The sequence below is a fragment of the Chrysemys picta genome, chromosome 18 (assembly GCF_011386835.1).
Source record: "Chrysemys picta bellii isolate R12L10 chromosome 18, ASM1138683v2, whole genome shotgun sequence".
NCBI classification, from domain to species: Eukaryota; Metazoa; Chordata; order Testudines; family Emydidae; genus Chrysemys; species Chrysemys picta.
The window spans coordinates 22,604,616-22,629,867 of NC_088808.1; the positions used below are offsets into that span (position 1 = coordinate 22,604,616).

Below are 25,252 nucleotides of genomic sequence, written 5' to 3' on the forward strand. Positions count from 1 at the left end.
CCCCCCACAGAAAGAGAAGGCAGGCCCTTTGCACTGTATAACAATGAAGAGCTCTACAGGGCAGTTACTCTGTAAGTTGAAACTTCAATCAGGAACATCTCAGAAAAGGTCTGCAACAACCTCAGTTTTTTGCTACATTCTTGCATCTATGCTTCTGGAGGCCCGTGATAATTAAGTAGGCCATTTCCAGCTTTAAAGAGCTATAATAAAGGTTGACGCAGTATAAATTCTGCATCCTTTGATCAGATAAATCATTTTATCTTATAGACTACCACAAAAGGTGATTATATATGTATGTAACAAAGACTGTGGTTCCCAACATGATTAGCAATTGAGAATGTGCTTAGAATATGGAGTCAGAAATAATTTCTGAAATAAATGGAGAGTTTCTTAACATAATATTCAATACTTTAAGGCAGTTTCAGACTCAATGACTTTCCTCAATGTTGTGTGTGTATATATACAAACAATGCCTCTTATTTCCATTCCATTTTATTTATGTTATAAATAGAGCAAATGGTTACATTTAAAAAAATGGTACAAGGGGAGTTGTATGCATACATATGCCTGAGTCCAATTCTCTTTAACAAAATTCATCAAGTAAGAAATTCTAGCCACTGAAGAGGTACACACAGCTTCCTCTCAGATGTACATGCACTACAACAGCTGAACAAAAGTTACCAATCCTCACACAGAAGGTGCATATCAAGATCATAACCTCTATTTCCCCTTTATCAGTTAGGGAAACAACATGAGTAACACACACCTAGATCAGGCAATGATTGTTTGAATTCATATTGCTGAGACTCATGCACTTGCCAGAAAGGCATTTTAGTTGAACAAACCCAAAGACAGCCAAACCAAGGCTCTATCTGCCCCACAACAGCACAATACATTTAACTTCTATACTACAATATTATAAAGGGTCCAATTTAAAAGGAGCATCAAGTTTTCCTTAATTTGTTAGTTTAATACAGTTCTCCAATGTTTTCTGACATCTCCTAACATGTAAGGAACTGATTTTTAAAAAAAGTGTGCAAATCTGCAGGCACAAATGAACAGTTAGATATAAACCTGTACATACACCCACGTTAATATTTGTTAATACAGTAACCAAGAATACCGAGTAAGTATGTTTTTGGAAGTCAGGTGAACCGTTAATGTTACCATTAACAAAATAAAACATTTACAAAACCAAAAATGAATCCTTTGCATTTGTTACTATGTGAGGGACCCTCACACCCACCACTAAATGCAAGGTCAACAAGACTGCAAACACAGATTAGTCAAAGAATACAAACCAAAACTAACAAAATGCCATAAAAAGCAATTAATCACAATTGTAAAACAGCCATGTTTCAAACTTAAAACTTGCAAAATTCATTATGCATCAGTGTCCAGCAAATAAGGAAAACCCAAACCCTTAGTTTGGCAAGTATAATTGTTATAGTTAAGAATGCCAGAACAATGTTGTCCAAATTATGTATATTGGATAAGAGCAGAGAGATGAAAGATGTCTTATGCTTAAAGCACTAGACTGGGACTCAGAATATTGTTTCAGTTGGCCAGTTATGCCTTCCTTGGGCATATCATTTGGGTCCCATTCCTACAGAGACTTATATACATGCTTAACTTTACACACTGACTAGTCCACCAATTCACTTCAATAGGACTACTTCACACTATGTAAAATGAACTGAAACATGTTCTTCGTTAGTCTCTCTGTGCCTCAGTAACCCTGAGGGTACTGTAAAAATCTGTAAAATAGAGATAGCAGTACTTCCTATCACCCTTTAGCTTATCTATTTAGATTGCAAACCCTTTGAGGTAGGAATTATCTCTGATGTTCATGTGCAGTGCCTAGCATAATGGGATCCTGAACTCAGCTGAGACCTCTAGGCATTGTAATAAGTGACTGGTAAATCAGTTATTCAAAGCATGATTCTAACTATCAAGTGAAGAACCTATTACAAATTCATCTTGAAACAAAGGTAAAATGACTAAAGTATTAAACCTGCCAAAACTGGGGTTTCAGTAGAGAGCAGTCATCATATCAGTACAGTTGAACATTGCTACTATAGATGAATAATAGTAAGTTACACAGTATATATTGTGCACACAAACAACACCTAATTGTCTGGTGAGTGAAACCCAAAAGAGTGGCTTTTGTACTACAAGCTATACAGGAGGTTAACTAAAGATATCCCTTTGCAATTGACATAAGATCAATGTGGAAATATATCCTTATGCGGTATAAATACACAAGAAAGAGCACTGTTTTTTCTAATTCAAGAGGATCTAGAATAAATGGCATTATTCCACTCCAATAACTATATATAGTCTTTATTTATAGCACATTAAATGGAAGAAATATATATGCCACTCAAGGACAGGCACAAGATAAAGAGTTTGAGTTATAGGGCAGTTTGATGCCTGCAGGTAAAACCATGAAGTGTAACACATCTACCCAGGCACATACAAGTGTTTTACAATATCATACAATTAGAGACTGAAGAGTCCTCAGTGTCCAAACTGCTCCTTATACAGAAAGAACGTCTTTCAAATAGATATAGATTCCTAATATGTGACAGCTTGTAGCTCAGATTTTCACAGCAGCAGTACACATCTGAGATTTACAAAACTAAGACAAACATAAAATACAATCAGAAGACAAAGAATTAATTTAGAGTTTGATTACTAAAACAAGTGTACAACCAAACAATTTGTATCAGTGAGAACAAAGCTGTCAGATTGTTAGAAAACTTTAGAACATGAATAAAATGAGACCCTATTAAGTTAAAAGTGAACTGAATAGTGTGTTTGTTTGTGCCTTTTACTGCTCCTCTATTTATAAAGACAATTTTAAAGCTTCATTAGAGAGTTTTCCTGTTTTTATTTTTTTAAACTACACACTTGAGAATCAGATTCGATGAGTGTGGTAGAAAAATCTATATAGAATAGAATAGGCCCTGACTTCTTTCTACTAGAAGAGCCAATGATTTGGTGAACCGGGAAAGTGACCTCACCATAGACTGAAACAAGAACTATCGGTCTTAGAACGCTCAATTGAGTGGGAATGATTGACTCCCTGAATAGGTATTGACATCCCCTTCCCCACTCTATTCAAGGTTGGGAAAGAAACAGTTCAGGTTTCAGCTCGTTGAGATATCAAGGGTCCTTCAAATAAGTACTGTCCTCTAATGGGAGGAGGAAGTGTGAAAGACAAGCACAAAGAGTTCTCTTTTAGAAGAAAAAGTTTTGCAGAGCTGTCTTTTATCTGTACCATGCGTACCTGTAAAGGAGCACAAATTTTGTTCCGATATTTTGCCATTTACCTTCAACTAGCAAACACTATCTAAACAATTGCACCAATACTAGGTTTCAATACAGTAAGCAAAATTAGATATTTATTTGCACTTGTCTCCCTTACATAAAGAGTTGGTGAACACCTGGCATTTCACCACAACAGGATTTTAAATAGAGCACGTCTTTACATCTATCCAGAGATCCACTAATCATAGTCTATTTTGATTTGTGTAATTGTGTCAAGGTTTGGTTTGTCACCACCATTCCTTCCGTGAACTGAAGTCAAGTGCTTTTTTAGGGCAGATTTGTGTTTAAAGTCCATGTCACAACAATGGCATTTGTAAGGTCTGTCCCCACTGTGAATATTCAAGTGGTCCTGAAGCGTGCTTTTAGCAGTAAATGTCTTCAGACAAACCATGCATTGGAATGGGCGGATGCCCATGTGCCCTCGGATATGCCTATTGAGATTCTTCTTTTGTGTAAATGTTTTCCCACACTGTAAGCATAAGAAAAGTTTGTGCATTTTTAGGTGTCTCAGATAGTTTTCAAGGTGGACAAATCCTCGGGGACATTTAGGACACTGGTGCCGCCATGAATAACCAGAATCCTCCAGACTCTGAAACCCACTCACTACACTCGAGGTTCCTTCTGTATTGTCACTGACAAAGCCCTGAAAATGATTCCCAGGCACTTCTGTAATTCTACTCTCAACAGTAGAATTTATCAGTGAATGTTGTGTTTCTGGAAAATATAAACTTGTTTTAGAGGAAGTGCAAGGCTGTGGAAAATGATCATTTTCCACATTGGCTGTGCTCATGGAATCCATTCTGAAGATACAAATTTCATCATCTTTATATCCTATTTCAACTGTGGAAATCTCTGGAGTTTTCATGTCCTTTCTTTCCGATATTAAACTTTGCATTGCAGGTTGTAAGGCATCCCCTTGCTCCCGTTTTACATTATATTCTATATTAACAGGGCTATCTTCAGAAATTTCAATTATTTCACAGTCTTTATCCAAATTGTCATCTTTATTTCTCAGCTCAGTGTCTGAGGAATGACATTTCTCTGTGTTCTGATTACTGTTCTCCATAGAAGCATCAATTTCCAGATATTTAGACAATGCTTCGGTACATTTCTCTACAATGTGGACCATCTGAAGGTAACTTGCAGCAATGAGATATTTCAAAAGCTCCTTCTTTTTAACTTCGAGAGCACCAGTATAACAAGACAATAGTAACTTTCTGCCAACCTCAGCACTCTGCAATATGGTGATTCGCATCTGTTTCGACTGACTGAGCAAAAACTGATCCCTCATAAATGTGGAGCAGGCAGCAAAAATCACTTTGTGTCCATGAAACTCAGTGTCATTGATATATATTGATACATCACAAAATAAATTCTGCTGTCTCAAGAGGTTCATCTTTTGCAACACAGCATCCCCTTGCTGTTCAAACTGGAAATGCAGCACATCTGAGTCCGTAGCCATGTTGACAACCTATGGAAAACGCACAACAGAAACGTTACAATTCAAGTATATCATTCTGGATGCAGCTTTCACTGTCTCAAACTTCCAATCTGATATTTACTGAATACGATTTCATCAGCAGTTTAAAGCCACTGCATATACCGGTGCTGAATAGTGTTTATGCAGAGTAAGGCTCAAAAGCTTACTTAGGGGCTTGCAACTGGCCTGGTTCTGTATTCCAGTCTAGACAGGGCTCCCCCATAAAACACTCATATCTAACCCTTACTCTCAGCACGGTGCCTACAAGAGCCCGTGGACACAAGTAGGAGTAGCCAGGCTTAGCCACAGCTGGGTCTGAAAACTATTTAAAACGGTTACGAGCCCTACGTCGCAGTGCCACCCTCGCAGCTGCACGACGCCCCCCATCCAGCCCAGCCCAGCCCAGCCGCCAGACCTTGCTGCGCTTCCTCTCTGCCCAAACCCGCAGGAGCCCCCGCCCTCCCGAGCTGCTCCGGCTCTAGGCCCAAGTGAAGGCGGCTGGAGACGCCGGAGCCGGAACCTCCCCCTTCCGGGATTACCACCTTCTCCTTCCACGTTCCTCAGCCCCGAACCGGCTGCGGCAGCCCTGAGAGCAAGCGCTACCCACCGCAACCGATGAACCGGAAGCACATTCCCAAGTCCCGCCCCCTCCACCGGAAGAGATCTTTGTGGAGCGCTCTATCAGTCCCCTGACCCCAGCTACCGGCCTCCCCTGCCCAATAGGACGAGGCAGCGGCAGGGCTGCGGCTTCCGGGAGCCCGGAAGTGGTTCGGGCTGGAGGCGGATGTGTTTCCGTTCGGACTCCGCCGTGCCTGTCCCCTTCATGGACGCACAGACTGGTGGGGCAACACGAGCCTCCGGGCGGAGTCATTGGGCCCCATCATCCCCCACGACGGGGACGGGGACGGGGACGGGGACACCGGGGGACGAGCCCCCCTCCCCCCAGCGGGAGACGTGTGTGTAACGGGAGGGGGTGAGTCCCGCTCCCTTGCCAGGGGCTACCGTAGCTGGAGGGTTTACGAACCCGGCAGGGATCCTCCCCCATACCACAGCCCCCTCACTTGCCCACTCAGGTGCGGTGGCTCCACCAGGCAAAAGCCAAGCGTCACAGCTGGTCATGAAATCATCGGTGGGCACCTACAACTGGAGGGTGACGGCTGCCTCTCCAGCCTGGCAGCCCTGCTCCCGGTGGGCCTGCGGGCTATGGTGGTCTACTACATTCCTGCAGCCAGCCGAGTCTTAGGCCCATTCAAATGAAATTTGTGTAGAAATGGGCCATTTTGCTTATGTCTGAAAAACACATACAGGCAAGGGGCTTAGGGGGAAGTTTAGAATAAGCATTGGCATCGTTACAATGCTTCCCAGCTAAGGCTCTCACCGCATTGTACTAACAACAGATTTAGCTACAGGGAGCAAAGCAACAGGTGAAAATGAAGCAGAAAGACGATCAATGAATTAGCCAAAGCCACAGAGCATACCAGAACCAGAAGATAAGCTCAAGAAAGTCAATGCCTTCTGTCCTTTAACCACAAAACTAGCCCTTAGAGTCCTTTAGGACAGAGTAGTGGAGTCAGTTGTAGTAATAAAGAGTAACTCATAATGGATATGGCACGCTCTTAGTGACATTTATTTAAGTCCCTCTGGGATATTTTCCAAGGTTGTCCATCAGTAAGGAATTCCAGATTTAGAAACAATTAAGGGTCTGCTCATAATTCAGGCATTTTAGTAGAAGGCAGAATTAGGCTCAGTAGTTGTAGGGGGAAAAATAGTTACTTCTCATCACCCCTACTACCACTCACAGAATTATTGCTGTTTGGGGCAAAAAATTCAGAAACCCTACACCCTAAATGGGATATTTTAGATTACTTTGGTTTTCCTTTTAGATCACACAGTGAGTAATAGGCATTAGAAATCCTTGTGATCTGTACAGAACATACCATAAAAAAAAGCTAGTAGTGATACAAAAGTTGGCTCATCCCTTAAACAGTACTCAAAGAAAGAGTAGGCAGAAAGGTGCCTAAAAAGAGTTTAAAAAGCCATTGATGCACCAGCTTTGGTAATAAAAATGTGTATTCAACTTCCTCCTAATCATTGAAGAGGTACTTAATTATTCTGTGGAGCATAAACTAGGATAAAGGAAATAGATGTTCAGTATATCCCTTCTCCATGGAGAATTTGACTGTCTCTATATCAGGTCAGTATAGTGAACTACAGTTCTGTACATTTGCTCATTTCATCTGCACCATTGTTTTTATTATTAAAAAAAAAAAGGAAAGAAAGACAACACAGAACTGCAGGATACCAGTAATATTTTTAATACAGTTTTGCTTTTTGTCACATTTTTAATTAAACTCTCTCTCCCTACTCTCCATCCCTTCTCAAAATGACTCCAGTATTCACCACCAGTCCTCTCATGTTCTGTACTTTCGCATTCAATGTGCTCTATGTTCAAGTCAAATAAGACTACTGGTGTGACAAATTGTATAGGTTTATAAGTTTTGCCACAGAGGAGGAGGGGGAAAACCCACAAAAAACCTGATACTTCAGGTATGTCAGAGTCACTAACTTGTAAAATTCTTCTATAAAAAGGTAAGACAAACCTACAGTAGTTCTCTTACCCATATGTTCATCAAGTAAATAGGTTCTAAAAGCAAAAATAATCCTTACAAATGTGGCCAAAGTGTCTTTCAAATATTTTAGTAATGGTAGACTTTTCCCCTAATTATTTTTAGGATAGGCAGGAACTTGTACATTACACTCAGTTGTGAGATTACCCATGTATCAGTAAATGGTGTTTGACACATTAACATACAGATTATGACAATTGCCAGAGAATTTATCTGACTAAGCAACAGCACTATCAACTTCAAGTGGATCTAGGCCAGTTAGAACTTTGCAATAAAAAGTGATTTAGAAGAAAGTTATACATACATGATTGGCTACATATTAAGTTCATTTTATTCTATAACAAAGCTGCCTTTGGATAGTCTGTATAAATAGATTTTATAACAATAGTGCCAGGCTCCATTTTAATTCTTAATTCAGGGGGAAAAAAACATTGACAAGATTTTCTTTGTCTCTAGTCCACATTAGAGCTATGATAACCCATTTTCCATATAATGAATATTATAGTATCAAATGTTTGAACAATATGGAAGATTCTGCCTGAAATCAGATCCACATGCAATATTTCAGACATAATAACCATGGGGTAACAGCTCAAGCTGATTCTGTATGCAGGTTTTTGATTTTTTTCTTTAAAAAATTTAATTTATTTTTCCATGCAAGCTGTCTCTGAACCAAGATTCTGAAATAAATAGTTTCCTAAAATAGTTACATTTCAGAACTAAATTAATCTGCTATGATATTTGTTTCCCCCTCTCCATTGCCCATTACTTATTCCAAAACTGTACACATAACAGGCAACTATAGCCGTTTAAAACTTTCTATCTGAAAAGGTGATTGTGTCCTTTCATAACATTTTGCAACATTAGCACTTCATTCACTGTAATGCTTGTTTTGGGAACTTCTGACTTTTGTATGCCCCTTTTCTCAAGACCCAAGCTGTCTTTTGATAATGAAATATACATTATTTTCTGCAATAAAATGCTTTGGTCATATTTTAGTTTAGCATTGTTACAGTTCTAGACTTAAACAGCTGCATTAGAAGTAATACTTGATCCAAATGTGAAAAGCAGTTCTTTACCAAGGGTCAAGCAGTAGATTATTAGACCACACTGCATTTCAATTCAGTAAGAGTGCTACTCTTCTGTAAATCTTCTCTTCTGACTTCTGTTAGTCTCAAAGGTGCCACAGGACCCTCTGTTGCTTTCTTCTGTAAATGGTATTCTTCAGATGAGATATTAAAGTATGGTCCTTTCACTCCAACTACGACGGCAGCCATCTAGATTAAAACTTCCATGACACTTTTCAAAACAAGTACAGCATAATCTCAACCCCCAGTTAACATTCCATTCCCTCTAGGTCTGAGATTCAAAGATGTGTAAAAGAGCTATTGCTGATCACAGTCAATAACTGATGCATTAATCTACAGCCAATGACACCTGTATCTTACTCTGTCTAAACTCTTACCTTGTAAAGCTCTAGGATTCATGAACTATGTAGGGTGGTAGCTAAATTCTAGTCTACTTTTCAAGATGAAGTGCATACTTTTAGGATCCAACAGAGACTATGATCTAACTTTATATTTTCCCCCCAGTTAACTGACATACATAGCTCCTAGTAGAGCTCTAGGAAGAGTTTAAAAAAAAAAAAAAGTATGGAATTACACATTTCAGCTGCTGAAAGAGATTCTTTTCACAATGTCATAAATAAAGCAATATTCCCCACTTCAGCTTTGCTTTAAAACCAAATATGAAAGTCACAATTGCTGTGGTTTATGTGAAGCAATGTTTATAGGAGACAGAACAATAATTTTATTTTGAAGTCTTTACCATGTCTTAGTACATACAGTGATAGGTGGTCCTTTAGTGCTTGTCTTCACTACAAGTTAGCATGCTTTAGTTACTGCATTCAAGCTAGCCTAGCTTGAGTGAGAGCAACCACACTTCAAAGCAATACGGGAGTTTCACAGCCTGATTTGATTAGTTGCTGTTGAGTTAGAATAATAGAACTATAGGGCAAAAAGGGACCTCGAAAGATCACTTAGTCCAGCCCTCTGTGCTGAGACAGGACCAAGTAAACCTCCTAGAACATTTGTGACAGGTGTTTGGAAGTTTTAAGAACAGATTAGACAATGATGGGAATTCGACAACCTTCCTTGGAAGCCTGTTTCATTACAGCTTATATTTAGAAAATTTCCCTAATATCTAATCTAGATCTCCCTTGCTGCTACCTTCGAGTGGCCATTGTTCTCCATAACATCTCTCAACACATTTAAAAACTATGATCACATTCCCCCATCAGACTCCTTTTCTCAAGACTAAACATGCCCTTTTTATTTTTTGTTTTAACCTTTCCTCATAGGTCAGGTTTTCTAAACCCAGGGCCGCCCAGAGGGGGGGCAACTGGGGCAATTTGCCCCGGGCCCCGCAGGGGCCCCCACAAGAGTTTTTCGGGGCCCCTGGAGCGGGGTCCTTCACTTGCTCTGGGGGCACTGGAAAACTCTCACGGGGCCCGGGCCCTCGAAGCTTCTTCCGCTCCGGGTCTTCGGTGGCAATTCGGCGGCAGGAGGTCCTTCCACCCTGGGACCCACCGCCGAAGTGCTGGGTCTTCGGCGGCGGGGGCCTACCGCCCCCAGAATCCTCTGGGCGACCCTGTCTAAACCTTCTATAAATTTGTTGCTCTCCTATTCTCCTCATCTTTCCTAAAGTGAGATGCTCAGAACTGGACATAGCACTCCAACAGAGGCCTCATCACTGCTGAGTAAAGTTGGACAATTACCTCCTGTGTGTTACATATGGGACTCCGGTTAATACGCCCCAGAATGATATTTACCTTTTTGGTAACTCCATCACATTGTTGATTCATTAAATTTGTGATCCACTACAACTACTGGATCATTTTCAACAGTATAAACTCACAGCCAGTTATTCCCAGTTTTATATGTGCTTTTGATTTTTTATTCCTAAATTTACTCTTAACTTTACTGGATTTCATCTTGTTGATTTCAGACCAATTCTCCAATTTGGCAAGATTATTTTGAATTCTGATCTGTTCCTCTAAAGTGCTACAAATCCCTGCCAGTTTGGTGGTAATCCTCACATTTAAAAAGCACATTCTACACTATATTATCCAAGTCATTAATGAAAATATTGAGAAGTACTGGACGCAAGACAGACTCCTGCAGGACCCCACTAGATACTGCCTTCCAATTGGACAGCTACTATTGATAACTATTCTTTGAATACAGTCTTTCCACCAGTTATGCATCCACCATATAGTAACTTCATCTAGACCACGTTTCCTTATGAAAAAATCATGTGAGTCTAAGTCAAAAGCCTTTCTGAAAATCAAGATGGAGGGAGGGGAACATACATCTACTGCTTCCCCTCTACCCACTAGGACAGTAACTCTGTCAATGAAGGAAATTAGTTTGGTTTGGCATGATTTTTGAGACGCCCACATTGGGTATTATTTATTCTCTTATTGTCCTCTACATGCTTGTTGTAACTCAAGTTGTTGCATCCCCAGAGAGTTACTAGGTTTAGCATCAACATCACTTAAGTTTCAAACGCCCGCCCTCCCAACTAGCTAGCTAGAATTTAAAGCACCACTTAACTTGAGCTAGAGAATTCCGTGTGTGGATGGGAGTTGAGCTAGGGGTAGTATTTCAATTATTACCTGAGCTAATTATGCTGTGAAAGCACATCCTCAGTAGCCCTACATCAAGGAAGAAGTCAGACCCTGACCCTAGGCAATCAGCCTCATGTTCTAAAAATCTGCAATTTATTTGCTTTACAAACAGTACCATGTAATCTACCTGACCCACCTAGATCATTCAGGGCTTTAGCTCTTTCTAAACATACATCCATGTTAATAATCCTGAAAGTTGCTATCGGCTGGGGTAGGGCTGATTAGCAGAGAAAATTCAATTACATAGTTTAAAAGGGACAAAAAAGTGACACATGGAAAAAAGTATTTAATTTTAACTTTAGGGATTTGGGTAAGATTGGAAGGCAAATAACTGAAGTTTTAACAGATAAATTAGCAGTTGAACTACATAACTCTCAGTTATCCAGTGCTTTTTGAAAAAGTCAGGTTTTATCTCATAGACTCATCCTTTCTGTTGTTTCTTCTATCTGCCCAGACACACACAGGCCCTTAACTGTACAGCACATAGTTTAATTGATGACTGCCTACAGCAAGAGTTCTTCAAAAGGTGACAGTCCCATGTCTCCAAATCAGATTAAATGATCCAAAGTGTAACAAATCCAAAATTTAACCCCATGCTCACCAGTAGGAACACAGACAGAAACCCTGCATGAGGATTGCTAGTCACAGAAAATAAGACTAGAATGAAGGCTGACAACCTGTTAGGTTTTGTAATTCAATCTGTACACAACCTTTCAGGGCATACCATCTGCTTTGGTGAAAGCCCAAATCCAACCTTTTGTTCCTTTCTTTGTGATGCCTACAAAGGGCTGCTTGGAATGCTTAATTAACACAGGTGCTATCACTCCTTAAATTGAGCACAGCCTGGGCCAATTTCCCTGCATCCAGTATCTGGCTTGCATCAGCTTGTTGACAGACCTTACTGTCTGTAGCAGTGCTACAGCTGAAAGAATCAAAGTCCACCGTTATATCTTGAACATTCCTTTCATTGGCATTGTCAAAACTATTTTTTCCATGTAACTGTTTAAGGTGTTTCCTCAGAACAGGTTTATGTGCAAAGACCATGTCACAATAGTTACATTTATGAGGCTTGTCTCCACTGTGCAGATTGAGATGGTCCTGTAAAGAACATTTCTGAGAGAAGGTTTTCCCACAGATTTTACACTGAAAAGGTTTGATCCCTGCATGCACTCTCATGTGTCGGTGGAGATTGCCTTTCTGAGTGAACGTCTTACCACACAGCAGACACATGAACAGTTTATGCATTTTTAAATGATTAGCATAGTTTTCCAGGTGCCGGAATACTCTGGTACACTTGGGACACTGGTGGTGCCATTGGAGACCCTTGTCTATACCTCTGTTGTTAGGACCAAACATGTCTTTAGAGGCCATGATGAAATTGTCACTGCCAGCATAAGAAAGGGCATAGTTGTGGAGATGATTTTGTTCTATTTCACTCGTTCTGTTTTCCACAGTGGAATTGATTAAAAAGTGCTGAGGCTCTGATGAATGTAAAGCAGTTTGTTCAGAAGAAATAAACTGGGTTTGATCTTTTTTATTTCTAACCTCAGACACCTCCCCAATAGACTCCACCTTGACAATCTGAATGTCACTATCTTCCATGTCCATACTGTCTTCTGAGGTTTGAATACATAGTGAATCCTGTTGCAGAGAGTCCTCATCTCCTTGGTGTTCTTTCAACTCGGAAGAATCGCTTTGCTGTTCACAATCCTCCTTGCTCTCCAATGGCTTCTTAGGTTTTATAAACTTCCAGAGAGCCTGTGTACATCGTTCCACAATGTGGCTCATCTGAAGAAAGCTTGCAGCAGTCAAGTAATTTACCAGCTCCATCTCAGGAAACTCCAGAATACCACTGTAGCAGGACAAAAGCAACTGTCTCCCCACTTCTGAACTCTGCAGAATGGAGATTTTAACCTCTCTGGAGTCATTCAACAAAAACTGATCTCTTAAAAAGGGGGAGCCTGCAGCAAACACAATTTTATGCCCATGAACCTCAACATTATCTATGTGAACTACGACATCACAAAACTTATTTTCTTCCCTCAGTTTGTTCATTTTTTGTAACATTGAATCTCCATAATTGTCAAACTTGAAGTGAAGGATATCTGATCTTTCGGACATTTTGGCAGATCTAAAGAACAAAAGCAAAATAAAAATAAAGAAACAGTATCTGAGGAAACTAATGGATGTAATCATGCAAGTTAAAAAGGGGCCAATGGTGCAGGTTAAACATACATATTTTACAAAACATTTTCTTATATTAATAAAAACACGCAAGACTATTAAAAATGAAATAATTTTAAAAGTTAAGTTTACTTTGAATATCTTAATGATGTTTACCTTTCCACATTTCACACAACTTGGACAGTGAAAGTAACCTAATCAATTTCTAGACTATTTCATATTCTAATCCACATGCAGTAGTATAACGTTGCAATGTCCCCAACACTACAGAAGAACGTTTATTTAAAATATTTAGTTATATAGATACACTATTTCTTTGGAATTTAAAATAAAACCATATAAATATTTCTACTGGTTTAAACTTCTGTAAAAGCTTGCTTTCGTATTAACAAAAACTAAGTTTTTGGCTCAATTTGAGCCTTCAATGTCCCTTTAGTTTTTATCAATAGTTTTGCTTTAAAGCATGAACAATTTCCATAGGCAATTGATCTCTCAATGTTACACTTAAGCACCTCTCAGAGAGGACAGTGTAATATTAAACCAAGCTTTTTAACATTCATGTACTGAGCAGTAGAAATATGGTCTATGAATCAAACTAAGAAAAATAGTTAAAATTCTTCCACCCTCAACACCTCCTGCTTGCCTGGTGGTATTTCTAAATAAAATACAGCCTGTTACACATCTAAAATGTGCAGAATTCTAGTACTGAACTTAATTTTTTAGACCAGATATAGTCACAATGGAAGTGATTGGGATCTCATTCATCTTTATGCATTTGTCCAATGTCCATTATCAAGCACTGAAGCAAGCATTTTTATTTTGAGAGTTTTTAAGGGTGAGAAATAAAGTCAAACTGCTAGATAGCCCTGTTCTCTCACATTCACCACCTAATAAGCAGTCGCACCAGAAAACACTTTCTCACAGGAAACACACTGCTTCCTAAACTGTAATTACTTTTAGATGGCTATTAATGCTTGAATGGAAAATTACTCATTGTTAGAAAAATGATATTCCAGAAACAATACCCCACAAAGGTGCGTGAAGATTTCCATCATACCCCTCAAGTAATCTGACCTATACAAGAAGTAGATCATACTGTTAATGCAAATTCCAGATCTGGCTATCCTCCAGTTTTGTATTCTTGGCTAGCCTGAGGAGGGAGGGAGAAAGCTCTCTGCATCTTTCTGAGTTCTACATGCTATTTCCACTCAATATCACAAGTCACAGACATCATCCTTCCAGCTGACAGGCAGACGTGACTCCTATTCAAAACAGGTTAGGTCTAACAGAGGAATCTTACTTCTTCAGTTTAGTTCAACAGAGACATTTCAAAATTAACTAGATATGGTACCTTAGTTTTCTTGTTCAAGCATCACAGAGAAGGTTTCTGCAAATTGCTCAATGTGTTACCAGTTTAAGGCAACAGAGGGTCCTGTGGCACCTTTGAGACTAACAGAAGTACTGGGAGCATAAGCTTTCGTGGGTCAGAACCTCACTTCTTCAGATGCAAGATACCAGTTTAAAGGATTCTGGATGAATTACCTAAGGAAAGAGAAGAAAAGCCACGGTTAGCCAAAGGCTTATTTGCCTTACAACTTTAAAATGTCTTTAAAGAAAGAAGAATGATTTGAAAGTAATTAACTGTTTACATGTCCACACTACTATACGTGTGTTTTGAAAAACATTTTTCCAATACTGAAGAAGAACAGTATTGGAAAACTACTGGGGGTTAGTCAGAATTCCTCTCCAATTTATAAAATACTAGGCCTGCAAAGGGCCAAAAGCACCTGCCTACCTGCATTTGGCTCCATCTTTCTTTGTGGCTTTGCAACCAATAACAAGGGTAACATCCTTTTATTCCCCTTCTCATCCTCTCTTGGGTGGCTGCACCTTGTTCTTACAAGGAATTTCAGCTAATGAGCTATTAGAGCTTTCCTAGTTTTTACTTTATGTAATTCCACAATATAAAAGGAAGAAACCTGAGCAGCCCAGAGGCCATCTAGACCAGTGTCCTGGGTCTGGCACTCACACTATCAGCTGCTAGAGGGGAAAGCGAAAAGCCCCATAGGGGACAGTTATGGGATTATTCGCCCACAGAGAAAGTCACTTCCTCGCCCTCCTTGGCTTAGTGGTTGGTTCATGACCCTGAGGAAAAACGGTCTAAAAATCCACCCTTAACAAGTGGGGCTGAGTGCTACACCGCCCAGGCTCCCCCCCTTCCCCACTCCACTCACCTCCTTACTCCTCACACTCCCCCCTCCTCCTTCTCTCCCTAGCCGCCCCCACCGTGTCCCCTCCCCGCAAGGTTGGGAAGGGGCCACTCTCCGGATCCGGCCCCGGGCGGAGGCGTTGGCCGGAGGACACCGGAACCGGAAGTACCCCTCCACAAATCTTCTTCCGGGGCTCCTGCCCCTGCCCGGTTTCTTCACGAACCCACCGGGAGCCGCCGCGGCCGCTGCCGGAGCAGCCGCCGCCGGGGCCCCGGAAGTGCATCTTCCTCTGACCCGGAAGACTCTCCCTGTCCCGTCCCCCTCCCCTCCGGCCTGGGTCACGTGGTGGGGGCGGCGGCGGCCGAGGCCCGGCCGGAGGAGGCAGCGGCGGTGGCTCGGGTAGGTCCGGTTCGTGCCGCCCCCGGGGTTGTGCGGCGGGAGGGGCCAGGTCAGACTCCGCGCGTCTCTTCCGCATCTGGGGGGGGGTCTCCGGTCCCCGAGTCCTCCAGAGCCGGGGGCCGCGCCGCCCCCCCCCCCCCCGTGCCGAACGCCCCCCCCCCCCGGGGCCCGAGCCTTCCTGTCCCGTCCCCCCCCCCCCCCGGCCCTGGGCCTGGGCCTGGGCCTCGCCTCGCGGGCAGCCGCTGCCCAGGCCTGGTTCTGCCGGGGCTGGGCCCAGGCCGCTCCTCACGCAGCCCGGCGGTGCCAGGCCGCGTAGCCCCGGTACACTGCTCCCCTCACCTGCACGGTGCCCGGCCCCGGTGTGCGGCCCGGGGCCCTCAGGCTGTCAGGATCCGCAGAACGTGGGACTAGCGCCTGCGGGGTGGTTTTGTTGTTGGAAGTTTCAAAAGGAAGGGAGGAAGGAAACTCCAGAACCGGGAAGTATTGGGCTAGGCACCCGGGCATATGCCATCCCGCGCAAGGTGCCTGTCCTGTGAAGCCCCTTAATGAGGTCCCCTGTGCATTCTGCAGCTTTCCCCCGTCTCTCTCTCTGCAGAGTTCAACCTTATGCTGCTCTCTTGCAAAGTTTTTTTAGCACCTGAGATATCTGAGCACCTTTCTGTGTCGTGCATGAGACTAGATTTCTGTGGGGCCCTGTCTTGATCTCTGCCCCCCTAACTCATCCACAGGCACGTGCACAATATTGGTAAAAGTGCCTTACCATCATACTGAGTGTACTGCATGTGTAGAAAGTGTGTTATCAGTCTCTAATCACATGGCGAAATGCCAGACGGTTTTCACGGGAGTGTGTGCATACAGTTCTCAGTCACATCTATTTTCTGGCCAGATGTCCCCGTCCATCCTCCCTTTGGCTGCTTTTGTGCTGGGTCTGTTTTGTTCTTAGTCACAGGATTGGTTTGATTGATAGGACAGTGTATTTTTCTCACTGTTTGTCACATTCAAGCCTCTGGACTACTTTTGCTTGAACTTTACAAAAACTCTTGTGTGGATATACAGCCTGCAAAATATCTGGAAGGGCTGAAAGTTGGTGTTTGTAATAGAAACACATGTGCAATGTTCATTATAGCTGTCACTAGCTTTCGAGCTATTGATGATAACCTTATTGCATGTTCTGCATAGGGACAGTGGTGCATGCAAAGAGGTGGGAGAACAGCAGTGGGGCAATATGAGCTAGAAGTGGGCAGAGACCCACCTGTCCCTTCAGATATGAGGTGGCTGCACCTGGGATGCTTCACACATGGCTTGTGTGCTGGACATTGTGATGGGTGACATGGACATATGAATAGATACTGTCACTAGGCCGAGGAATCCAGTATGCATCGGACAGTTGCCCACACATGTTAACTGGTGTGGGGATTGGAGGCATAAGATGACACTTGCTAAAAAATGTAGTTTCTAATAATAGTATTCTGTCCTCCTCTGCATATTTCAGGCAGCATTTTAAAAGTTTCTGATAGTAACTATTTGTGCCTAGTTAGATACTAAGATAATGGTGCTTAGAAACCAAAGTGATAGTCTTTCACTCTTTCCCATTTAGTTGGTTATGCTCCAACCATCCAAACAGGTATGCATGTAACTTTCTGCACATGAATAATGCTATTGAGTTCAGTGGCACTACTCACATGTGTAAAGTTACTCACATGCTATATATTGTAGGGACTTTTGTTAATTTTCCCTTGTGTAATAGACTCACCCAAACAATAAGGGAAGGAAATATATTTTTAAAGTGAATGCATTTGTAAAATTACCAAAATTGCCAGGAAACTCAGATGCAATTGAAGTTCAGTTGAAAGTGACTAGATTTCAAATTGATATTGTTCCCTTAATCATAAGTCCATTATTTCTAAATCTGTGTTGCCAGACAGCGCCGAGTTTATTTTTTATGGGTACTGAGTTATGTCAACAAAATAACCAAATTCCATTTTCAAATCTTCATGTTTTGGGACTATATCCGGTCATTGCTTGTCAGATATCACATTGATGCTAGAATCTGGCACTTTATTGCTTCCCCTTCATTTGATTTACATTCCAGTCTCAATCTTCCCCTTTTCTTTATCCCATTTGTTATCCTGTTTGTAAGTGCACATACTGTTTTAGACTTTTATGGTTTGGAATAGGTAAATTCCAAGCACTGATAATCCTAGTTCAGAGATTGAAAACAAGTAGCAATAAACAAGCACTATACTACCTTTATATGTTTGAAAAATCTGGTAAAGTTTCAAATGAAATTGGACTTTGGTAGCTGTAGATTTTACAGTATTCACCTTTGCACTTTTGCATGTTGTAAATTAAGGTAGTATAAAAAAAGCGAAAAATTAAAATGCAGGTGGTGCGAGGGGCAACAATTATGACTTTCTCATAGACTTTAAGGCCAGAAGGGACCATCATGATCATCTAGTCTGACCTCCTGCACATTGCAGGCCACAAACCTCACCCACTGATTCCTGTAATATGCCAGTAGCCACTGGCTGAGTTACCTGAAGTCCTCAAATCATGATTTAAAGACTTCAAGTTACAGAGAATCCACCATTTACACTAGTGTAAACCAGCAAGTGACCTTGCCTCGTGGTGCAGAAATACAAAGCTGGAGGTGAGATTCTGTCTAGGTATCTCATGCTGCAAAAATACATAGGCTGGTCTGTATTCCCAAATTTGTTTGATCTGTCGGGATTTTATAGACAAAATAATACACTTGTTTGGACTCAGGAAATCGGTAAGACTTCTGGGCTACACTGTTGCAGAATGCCTCATTCCATGGAGTTCTGCGGAACTGTTTAAATTTTGTGGATGTTATCATGTTTTCCATAATGATCCTTATGTCCCTGCTTAACATTAGAAGGTCAAGGCCCTGACCAGACTTGGCTATAGATACACAGTGAACAGATTAGCTAACAGTTAGGCATGAGAATTTCCTTCTGCTTTCCAAGTCCAGCTACAGACAGTTTTTAGTACCATGTATCATATGAGACTCTTAAGGTCATTGCTGCTGCTTGAAGGTTTCAGATTATATTTTCAAAGAGCCATGCCGGTCCAATAAATGTAACTATACATTTCTGTTTGAATCCCCAGTGAATGATGTAAGCTGTATAAATACACACTGCACCCTTATAAGGGTCACTCTAACCTCAGGCTGGAGAACCTTATCTTCCATGCTAACTGCTTCTCTGTACTTACGGATCTATGTCCGCCTGAAAAGGGAGACCTGTAGATGTGCACAATGCTATTGGAATGTCATTTGGGTTCGTGAGAATAGACTCTTTGCAGTGAACTCATTTCAGTGACATTCTTTTGCTGCTCTGGATAGGGCAGTGTCAGCGTTTCTTTTATAAACCACTGTTTCCCTGGGCCTACAGTCTGTCTCCGCAGTTGGAGCAATTGCTTTGTGCTGGAGCCTGACATAAGCGTTTTGTCCCGAGCACATTTTCTAGATTAAAAATAAATCCTTATGGAATCAGCTATATTGATAATCCTTAACAGGTTTAAGGTTGTGTTAGCTTGAACCCTTTTATGTTTTTTCTGATACCTGGCTCTTTGGGTGATTCAACCACCTTCCTGAGATCTCTGCTTGTCATGCTTTCTCTTTCATGAGAATCACAGGGGTAGGGGAACTTGAGGAAGTTTAATCTTAAAATGAATCTCCTGTTTTCATTTGGCCCTTGAAGTCAGATTGACATAGAGGAGGGGTCCAATGGGAAAACTACACCATTTTATGGCCATGATACTCCTTTGAGAACAATCCTTTACAAGGAGCTAAAAAATTAGGAGTACAATTATTCTTTGTTCCCTTGGAGCAAGAGGAATTTAGATGCTTCATTTCCATATATAATCATAGGACTGGAAGGGACCTTGAGAGATCGTCTAGTCCAGTCCCCTGCATTCATGACAGGACTAAGTATTATCTAGACCATTTTTGACAGGTGTTTGTCTTAACCCACTCTTAAAAATCTCCAATGATGGAGATTCCACAACCTCCCTAGGCAATTTATTCCAGTGCTTAACCACCTTGACAGTTAGGAAGGTTTTCCTAATGTCCGACCTAAACTTCCCTTGCTGCAATTTAATCCCATTGCTGCTTGTCCTATCTTCAGAGGTTAAGAAGAACAATTCTTCTCCCTCTTCCTTGTAACGACCTTTTATGTACTTGGAAACGGTTATCATGTCACCTCTCAGTCTTCTCTTTTCCAGACTAAACTAACCCAATTTTTTCAATCTTCCCTCATAGGTCATGTTTTCTAGACCTTTAATCATTTCTGTTGCTCTTCTCTGGGCTTTCTCCAATTTGTTCACGACTTTCCTGAAATGTGGTGCGCAGAATTGGACACAGTATTCCAGCTGAGGCCTAACCAGCGCAGAGTAGAGCGGAATGAAAAGCAAAAAGCAAAAGCAAACAGAAAAGGACCCACCAGTTATAAAGCAGCCTTGTGGGATGTGATTCTCTTAGATGTTCTCCCTCCCTTACTGGAGAACCTGTGACCTGAAGATCCAGATTCTGTGGGGCAGTTTCTGGTGTCTTAGGAGTTACCCATTCTGTTTTTGAAAATTTACTTTTTATTTGTGTTGAAATTAACCCCATAATAACAAGCTTAGGGACACTGTCAGTGTTTAGAGTTGTCACTGGGAGGGCTCTGAGCTGTGATGTGGCACATAATCTGAGATATGTGCTTGGTGGGGACCTTCTCTCCTAAACCTCTCAACAGTGAGACTGGAAACCATAAGGGCTACACTGCATCTGAGAGTGAGCGTCCAGCCTGGGTCTTCAGACTCATGCTAGCAGGTTTTACGTTAGTGCTCTAAAAATAGATATGTAGGTGTTGTGGCTTGGGCTCTGAAGCCAGGTGTGTGATGTGGGTTTGAGAGCTTGAGCTCCAGCCCAAGCCATGACATCAAAGCAATGTCTGCACAGCTTCTTTTAGAGCATTAGTGTGAGCTCTGCTACCACCAGTCTGGGGACCTGGGCTTGAGAGGCTCACTCCCAGATGCAGGGTATACATGTCCTGAGTTTCTTAGACAATCTGCAAGCACCATAGCTAGAGTGTTGTCCCTACTGCTGTGTTTTCTTGCTCTCTGATTCTGTGAGATTAATGGTGCTGCCTGCCACCTCTAATTGTATTGCAAATTTTTGACGTGAGTTCTTTTAGACTGACACCTATTTTATTTAGCTCATAGACTTCCTATTCCACAGCCATCCCAAGTCCTCTGGTTCAGGTAAAGTGCCCAGTGGGTGCTCTACAGGGAGCCTTCTGATCTAAAGTAACTCTTGATCTAGAAGGTGCTGAAAGATGCAAGGCAAAGTAAGGGAATGTGGAAATTCAGGTTGTCGGAGAAAAACAGAGTTCTCACTATTTGTTTAGGTATAGCAAGTCAGATGCTTTATTAACTCTCACAATTGCGCAGAGGGAGAGAGCTAAGCAGGTCTCTCAACAGGTAAACAATTACAGCAAGCATTTATACCTTTTGTTACAGACAATAATGAGCAACAGTTGCATTTTGTTTATACATAGGTCATTCTGATATCTTGTTTTGCTCACTAATGTAGACTTAGTCTACATTCCATATTATCTACACAAGGTCGCAACAACTTCTCACACAGTTCTTTCCCACTCGCCTCACACAATCCTCGCTTCTACAAATCTCGCGTTATTAGGGTTACAGTTAGCCTAACTCTTGCTAATGAACTGTCATGCATTGCATCCCCTTCCTGTCAGTTCTTTCTCTGCTTCCACGAGGTGAATTAAACCATGGCAATATTCCAACAAAAAAACCCAGGGAATTCATTATTGCTCTTTCTCGTTCAATTACGGCAGCTACGCTCCTTTCTTTTCTCAGCATCAGTGGTCAGATAAAAATTCTAACGCTTTTTAACAATCGATAAAATTCCTTCAAGGAATTTCTTTGAATTGAAAATCTGATATTTTCTATATGCAGAACACAGATTTTTGCTTGTCGAGTTATTTGTGAGAGGCCAATAATTTACATTAATATTGCACATTAAAGCGTCTTGCTTTGGGCCAGATCCTGCTACCCTTTCTTGTGCAGAGTAGTAACGTTCTCATACTTGACAGGTTTCAGAGTAGCAGCCGTGTTAGTCTGTATCCGCAAAAAATGCCACAAGTACTCCTGTTCTTTTCTCATACTTGGTCCCCTTGATTTCAGAGAGACTGCTTGGAGAGCAAGGGATCACGCAGTGTGTGGGTGGGAAAATCAGGCTCATTTGGATCTCTTATTGTTGCACTGTAAGTGTGGTATTGATACATTCTTGTAGCGGATAAATTTAGCCAATCACACAAATTCCCTGATTATTGTGTGTGCTGCCTGTTTGAAGAGTAGAGAGTATGTGAAATCACAGCATACCTTTTTTTTTTTTTTTTTTTTTTTTTTTTTTTTTTTTTTTTTTTTTTTTTAAGTGAATTTAGTGCTTGTGAAAGGTACCAGATTGTCAGGCTTTGAAAATAGATTAAATTTAGCACTTGACTAGACAACACTATACCAAAATAAATTGCTAAACTGCTCCTTACCTTACTTTAATGGCTGCTAATGATCAAAGCCAGCTCTTCTCCTGAAAGACAATGGGAGTAGTGTAGATCCAACGTCAAAATACTAACATCCCCCTATACTCTGTATGTTACCCCAGATGACTAATAACTGAAGTTTCAACACTCTGTATCATCTATTTTTAAACATTTTCTAATAAAATTTTAATTCGTTCACACTCTATTTGCAAAGTATTGGCAAAAATATTTTAAGAGAAGGTTTTGGGGGCTTATTTTTATTTTGCATTTTGTTAATAATGTGGTTATTTTCAGATGAGCTGCCAATTTTGTAGGTGGTGTAGAAATGAGTCTCATAATAATTTTGTACTTGGAATTCAGAAATGATCACTAGTAACCATTTACGAATTATCATATCCAATATTCCTTGTTGGGTATAAAATGAAAGGATGTTGGACTTTCAACTTTTAAAACTGATTGACTCAGGTTGAAGCTGACCCTGGAATTTTGATGTCAGAAACAAAAAGCAAAGACAGGTTTTTTAACCTTGTGGCCACTGGTACAAACACAGCAGAGAAAACTCAGAAATAAGGCAAAATGTATTGCTCAGATAGAGGTGAAAAGGCTTTAAAGGTAATAAAGGAATCTTTTCATCAGGTGATGCTAAATTTGATGTCCTCCTTCCTGGGCATAGGTGAAAATAGTATTGAGATGGTTTATCAGAAAGTCCTTGGTAGTAATCCTATGGTATTTGCTAGTAAGCATCCTTAGATATTACAGTAGAAATAAGACTTTTACTCCTTTCATTGCTTCTCTCCGTTCGCTTGTCACTCAAAGTTCTTTCCTCAGATCTGCATCTCTGTGCTGCTCAGCTCTCCCTGCTATATCTACTGCTGTTAGAGCATGGTCAGCTGCACTGCCCTCAGCTTCATTATTAAGATGCTGTTCGCAAAGTCTGCAAGTCTCAGTCTGGAGCGAGACTGCTTAGATCAAGGTGGAAGATTGTAAACTGGGACCGGTTCTCTCTGTGGGCCACAACCCATCTTAAAGACAGGTGGCTGCTGTCTGCGTTATGTAAATAAAGCGCACTTCTTGGGCCTCTGACGGGGTCAGTGGAGCCCCTTAGTTGGGCAAATTTTGGAGATCATCTGGGCTTGAGAGTATTTTCAAGTACTTTCTCCAAACCTATTGTATAGAGCAGCAGGAAAACATTGCACATGAGCAGATAAGATTAGGGGGGATAGTAGGGCCAGTGTGGGTCAGAAGAGAGGAAGTTCATGAATAAACTTTTATGTTTTTGTCCAGAAGCAGTGTACTTTGTGTAAAGTGTGGCTTCTAAGAACAAGGGTCACTCTGATATACTACATCCTCAAGCCTTCCTAGACATGATGATGGATGTGATAGTCCAATTGATCTTTCATGTCTTACTGTTACAATCTTCCTTAAATTTACACTGTTCCCTCAGTTCAGTGACAGGGCAGAGAGTCATGAGTGGCAGTTTTATTAATTCCATGGCAGCAGTAGGTTTGGTAGAGTTCAATAAATTCTAACTTGGTTTAAGAAAAATCAAACCCGGAAGCCTTTGTGGGAATACGCAAGGCCTTTGCCATGTACTGAAAAAACAGCAACTGTCTTCTAGGCTGCTGTTTGCAGCCTTTTTATTCATAAGTGTGAAATTGTCTGAATATGACAAGTGTAGGATGTTGCATTTTTTAAGAATTTCATGCTTCTCAAAGGAGAATCACACAATGCTCCTTCCTTCAGTGACTTTCACGACTGTCTGCATGTATGCTTTGGAAGAAAATGTGCTGTAATAATACTTGGCACTCAGAGAGAAGGTTTCATGAGAGGTTAAGAGCAAGTGTACAGTCCATTTGTGAAAAAATAGAAGGCAGTATATTTGCACGAGTTGGAGAAGTAAAAGTTTATGGTGAAGTTGTGTTACTCTAATCTCAGATGTTCCTTGCACTGGAGGAAAAAAATCAGTCTCAGAGTAAGGAGTAGTCATCTGGCTGTATTGAGTCCTAGCGTGCAGCCAGCCCATTGGTGGAGTGGGCTAGGACTGTTGTCTGCAATACAATTCCCATTCATCAGGCAGGATGAGTCATAGATTCCAAGGCCAGAAGGGATCATTTTAATCATTTAGTGTAACCTTCTGTATAAGACAGACTATAGAACTTGCCCAAAATAATTCCTTTTGAACTAACACACTTCTTAAATCCAATTTTGATTTAAAATTGCCTTTGATGGAGAATCCACCATGACCCTTGGTAAATTGTTCCAATGGTTAATTATCCTCACTGTTAAAAATTCATGCCTAAAATGATGCTGAAAATCCAACCAACATTAATTCCAGAGTACCTCCTGTGCATGGCTTATGAACTTTGTAGGGCACCAAGTCAAAAAGCAATCCTCTCAGGTGGTTGTGTACCCACTGTGTGCACTTTGAAAAATGTATCTGTGCCAAGTTGTCTCATTGTTTGGCTGCTATTTTGGCAGCCAAGTGAGGTCAGTTCCCCACAGGACAAAGGGCACAATTGAAATGGAAAAAAAAAATCAGGTTTGGTCATCCTTTGGAGTCAGTAAAGACCAGTTCTCCTGTGATGAGCATGTAATAGGGACTCACTAAGGAATTTGGCCCTTTGTTCCATGGCTTTCTATTTTTAGCCGGGTGTTCTAGGAACCTTTGATGTTAGAGGTGTGTAGTTGAACTCCACCTTGTGTTCCCTTTATCTAAAGTGTATCTCAGTGCCAGTCCTTGTGACTTTTTTTAGCCTATCTGT

General features: G+C 41.2%; 3 protein-coding genes across 10 annotated transcripts in view; 1 reads left to right on the forward strand and 2 right to left on the reverse strand.

The window, feature by feature from the left end:
* Window positions 1-476: 476 nt before the first annotated feature.
* ZBTB6 (zinc finger and BTB domain containing 6) lies at window positions 477-5,546 on the reverse strand. Of its 5 annotated transcripts, none has more exons than XM_005299415.5 (2): window positions 5,421-5,546; window positions 477-4,804 (listed from the first exon to the last, which is right to left on the reverse strand). In XM_005299415.5, exon 2 carries the CDS (start codon window positions 4,793-4,795, stop codon window positions 3,512-3,514), a length of 1,284 nt encoding a protein of 427 aa, XP_005299472.2. In that variant the 5' UTR covers window positions 4,796-4,804; window positions 5,421-5,546; the 3' UTR covers window positions 477-3,511. The 5 variants fall into 5 exon arrangements, with proteins under 5 accessions (XP_005299472.2, XP_005299471.2, XP_023962030.2 ...); XM_005299414.5 differs by having other exon boundaries at window positions 5,356-5,485; XM_024106262.3 differs by having other exon boundaries at window positions 5,353-5,459.
* Window positions 5,547-9,209: 3,663 nt separating this feature from the next.
* ZBTB26 (zinc finger and BTB domain containing 26) lies at window positions 9,210-15,806 on the reverse strand. 4 transcript variants are annotated; one of them, XM_005299413.5, is made up of 4 exons: window positions 15,547-15,686; window positions 14,825-14,854; window positions 14,664-14,719; window positions 9,210-13,259 (listed from the first exon to the last, which is right to left on the reverse strand). In XM_005299413.5, the coding sequence occupies exon 4, from the start codon at window positions 13,247-13,249 to the stop codon at window positions 11,930-11,932; it is 1,320 nt and encodes a 439-aa protein (XP_005299470.2). In that variant the 5' UTR covers window positions 13,250-13,259; window positions 14,664-14,719; window positions 14,825-14,854; window positions 15,547-15,686; the 3' UTR covers window positions 9,210-11,929. The 4 variants fall into 4 exon arrangements, with proteins under 4 accessions (XP_005299470.2, XP_005299469.2, XP_065428661.1 ...); XM_005299412.5 differs by lacking the exon at window positions 15,547-15,686 and adding an exon at window positions 15,108-15,244; XM_065572589.1 differs by lacking the exon at window positions 14,825-14,854 and having other exon boundaries at window positions 14,664-14,744; window positions 15,543-15,806.
* RABGAP1 (RAB GTPase activating protein 1) overlaps window positions 15,783-25,252 on the forward strand; it is a 114,213-nt gene continuing 104,743 nt past the window's right edge. Inside the window, exon 1 of the mRNA XM_005299411.5 lies at window positions 15,783-15,921. The gene's annotated coding sequence lies outside the window, so the exon portion shown is untranslated. The remainder of the gene's footprint in view (window positions 15,922-25,252) is intronic.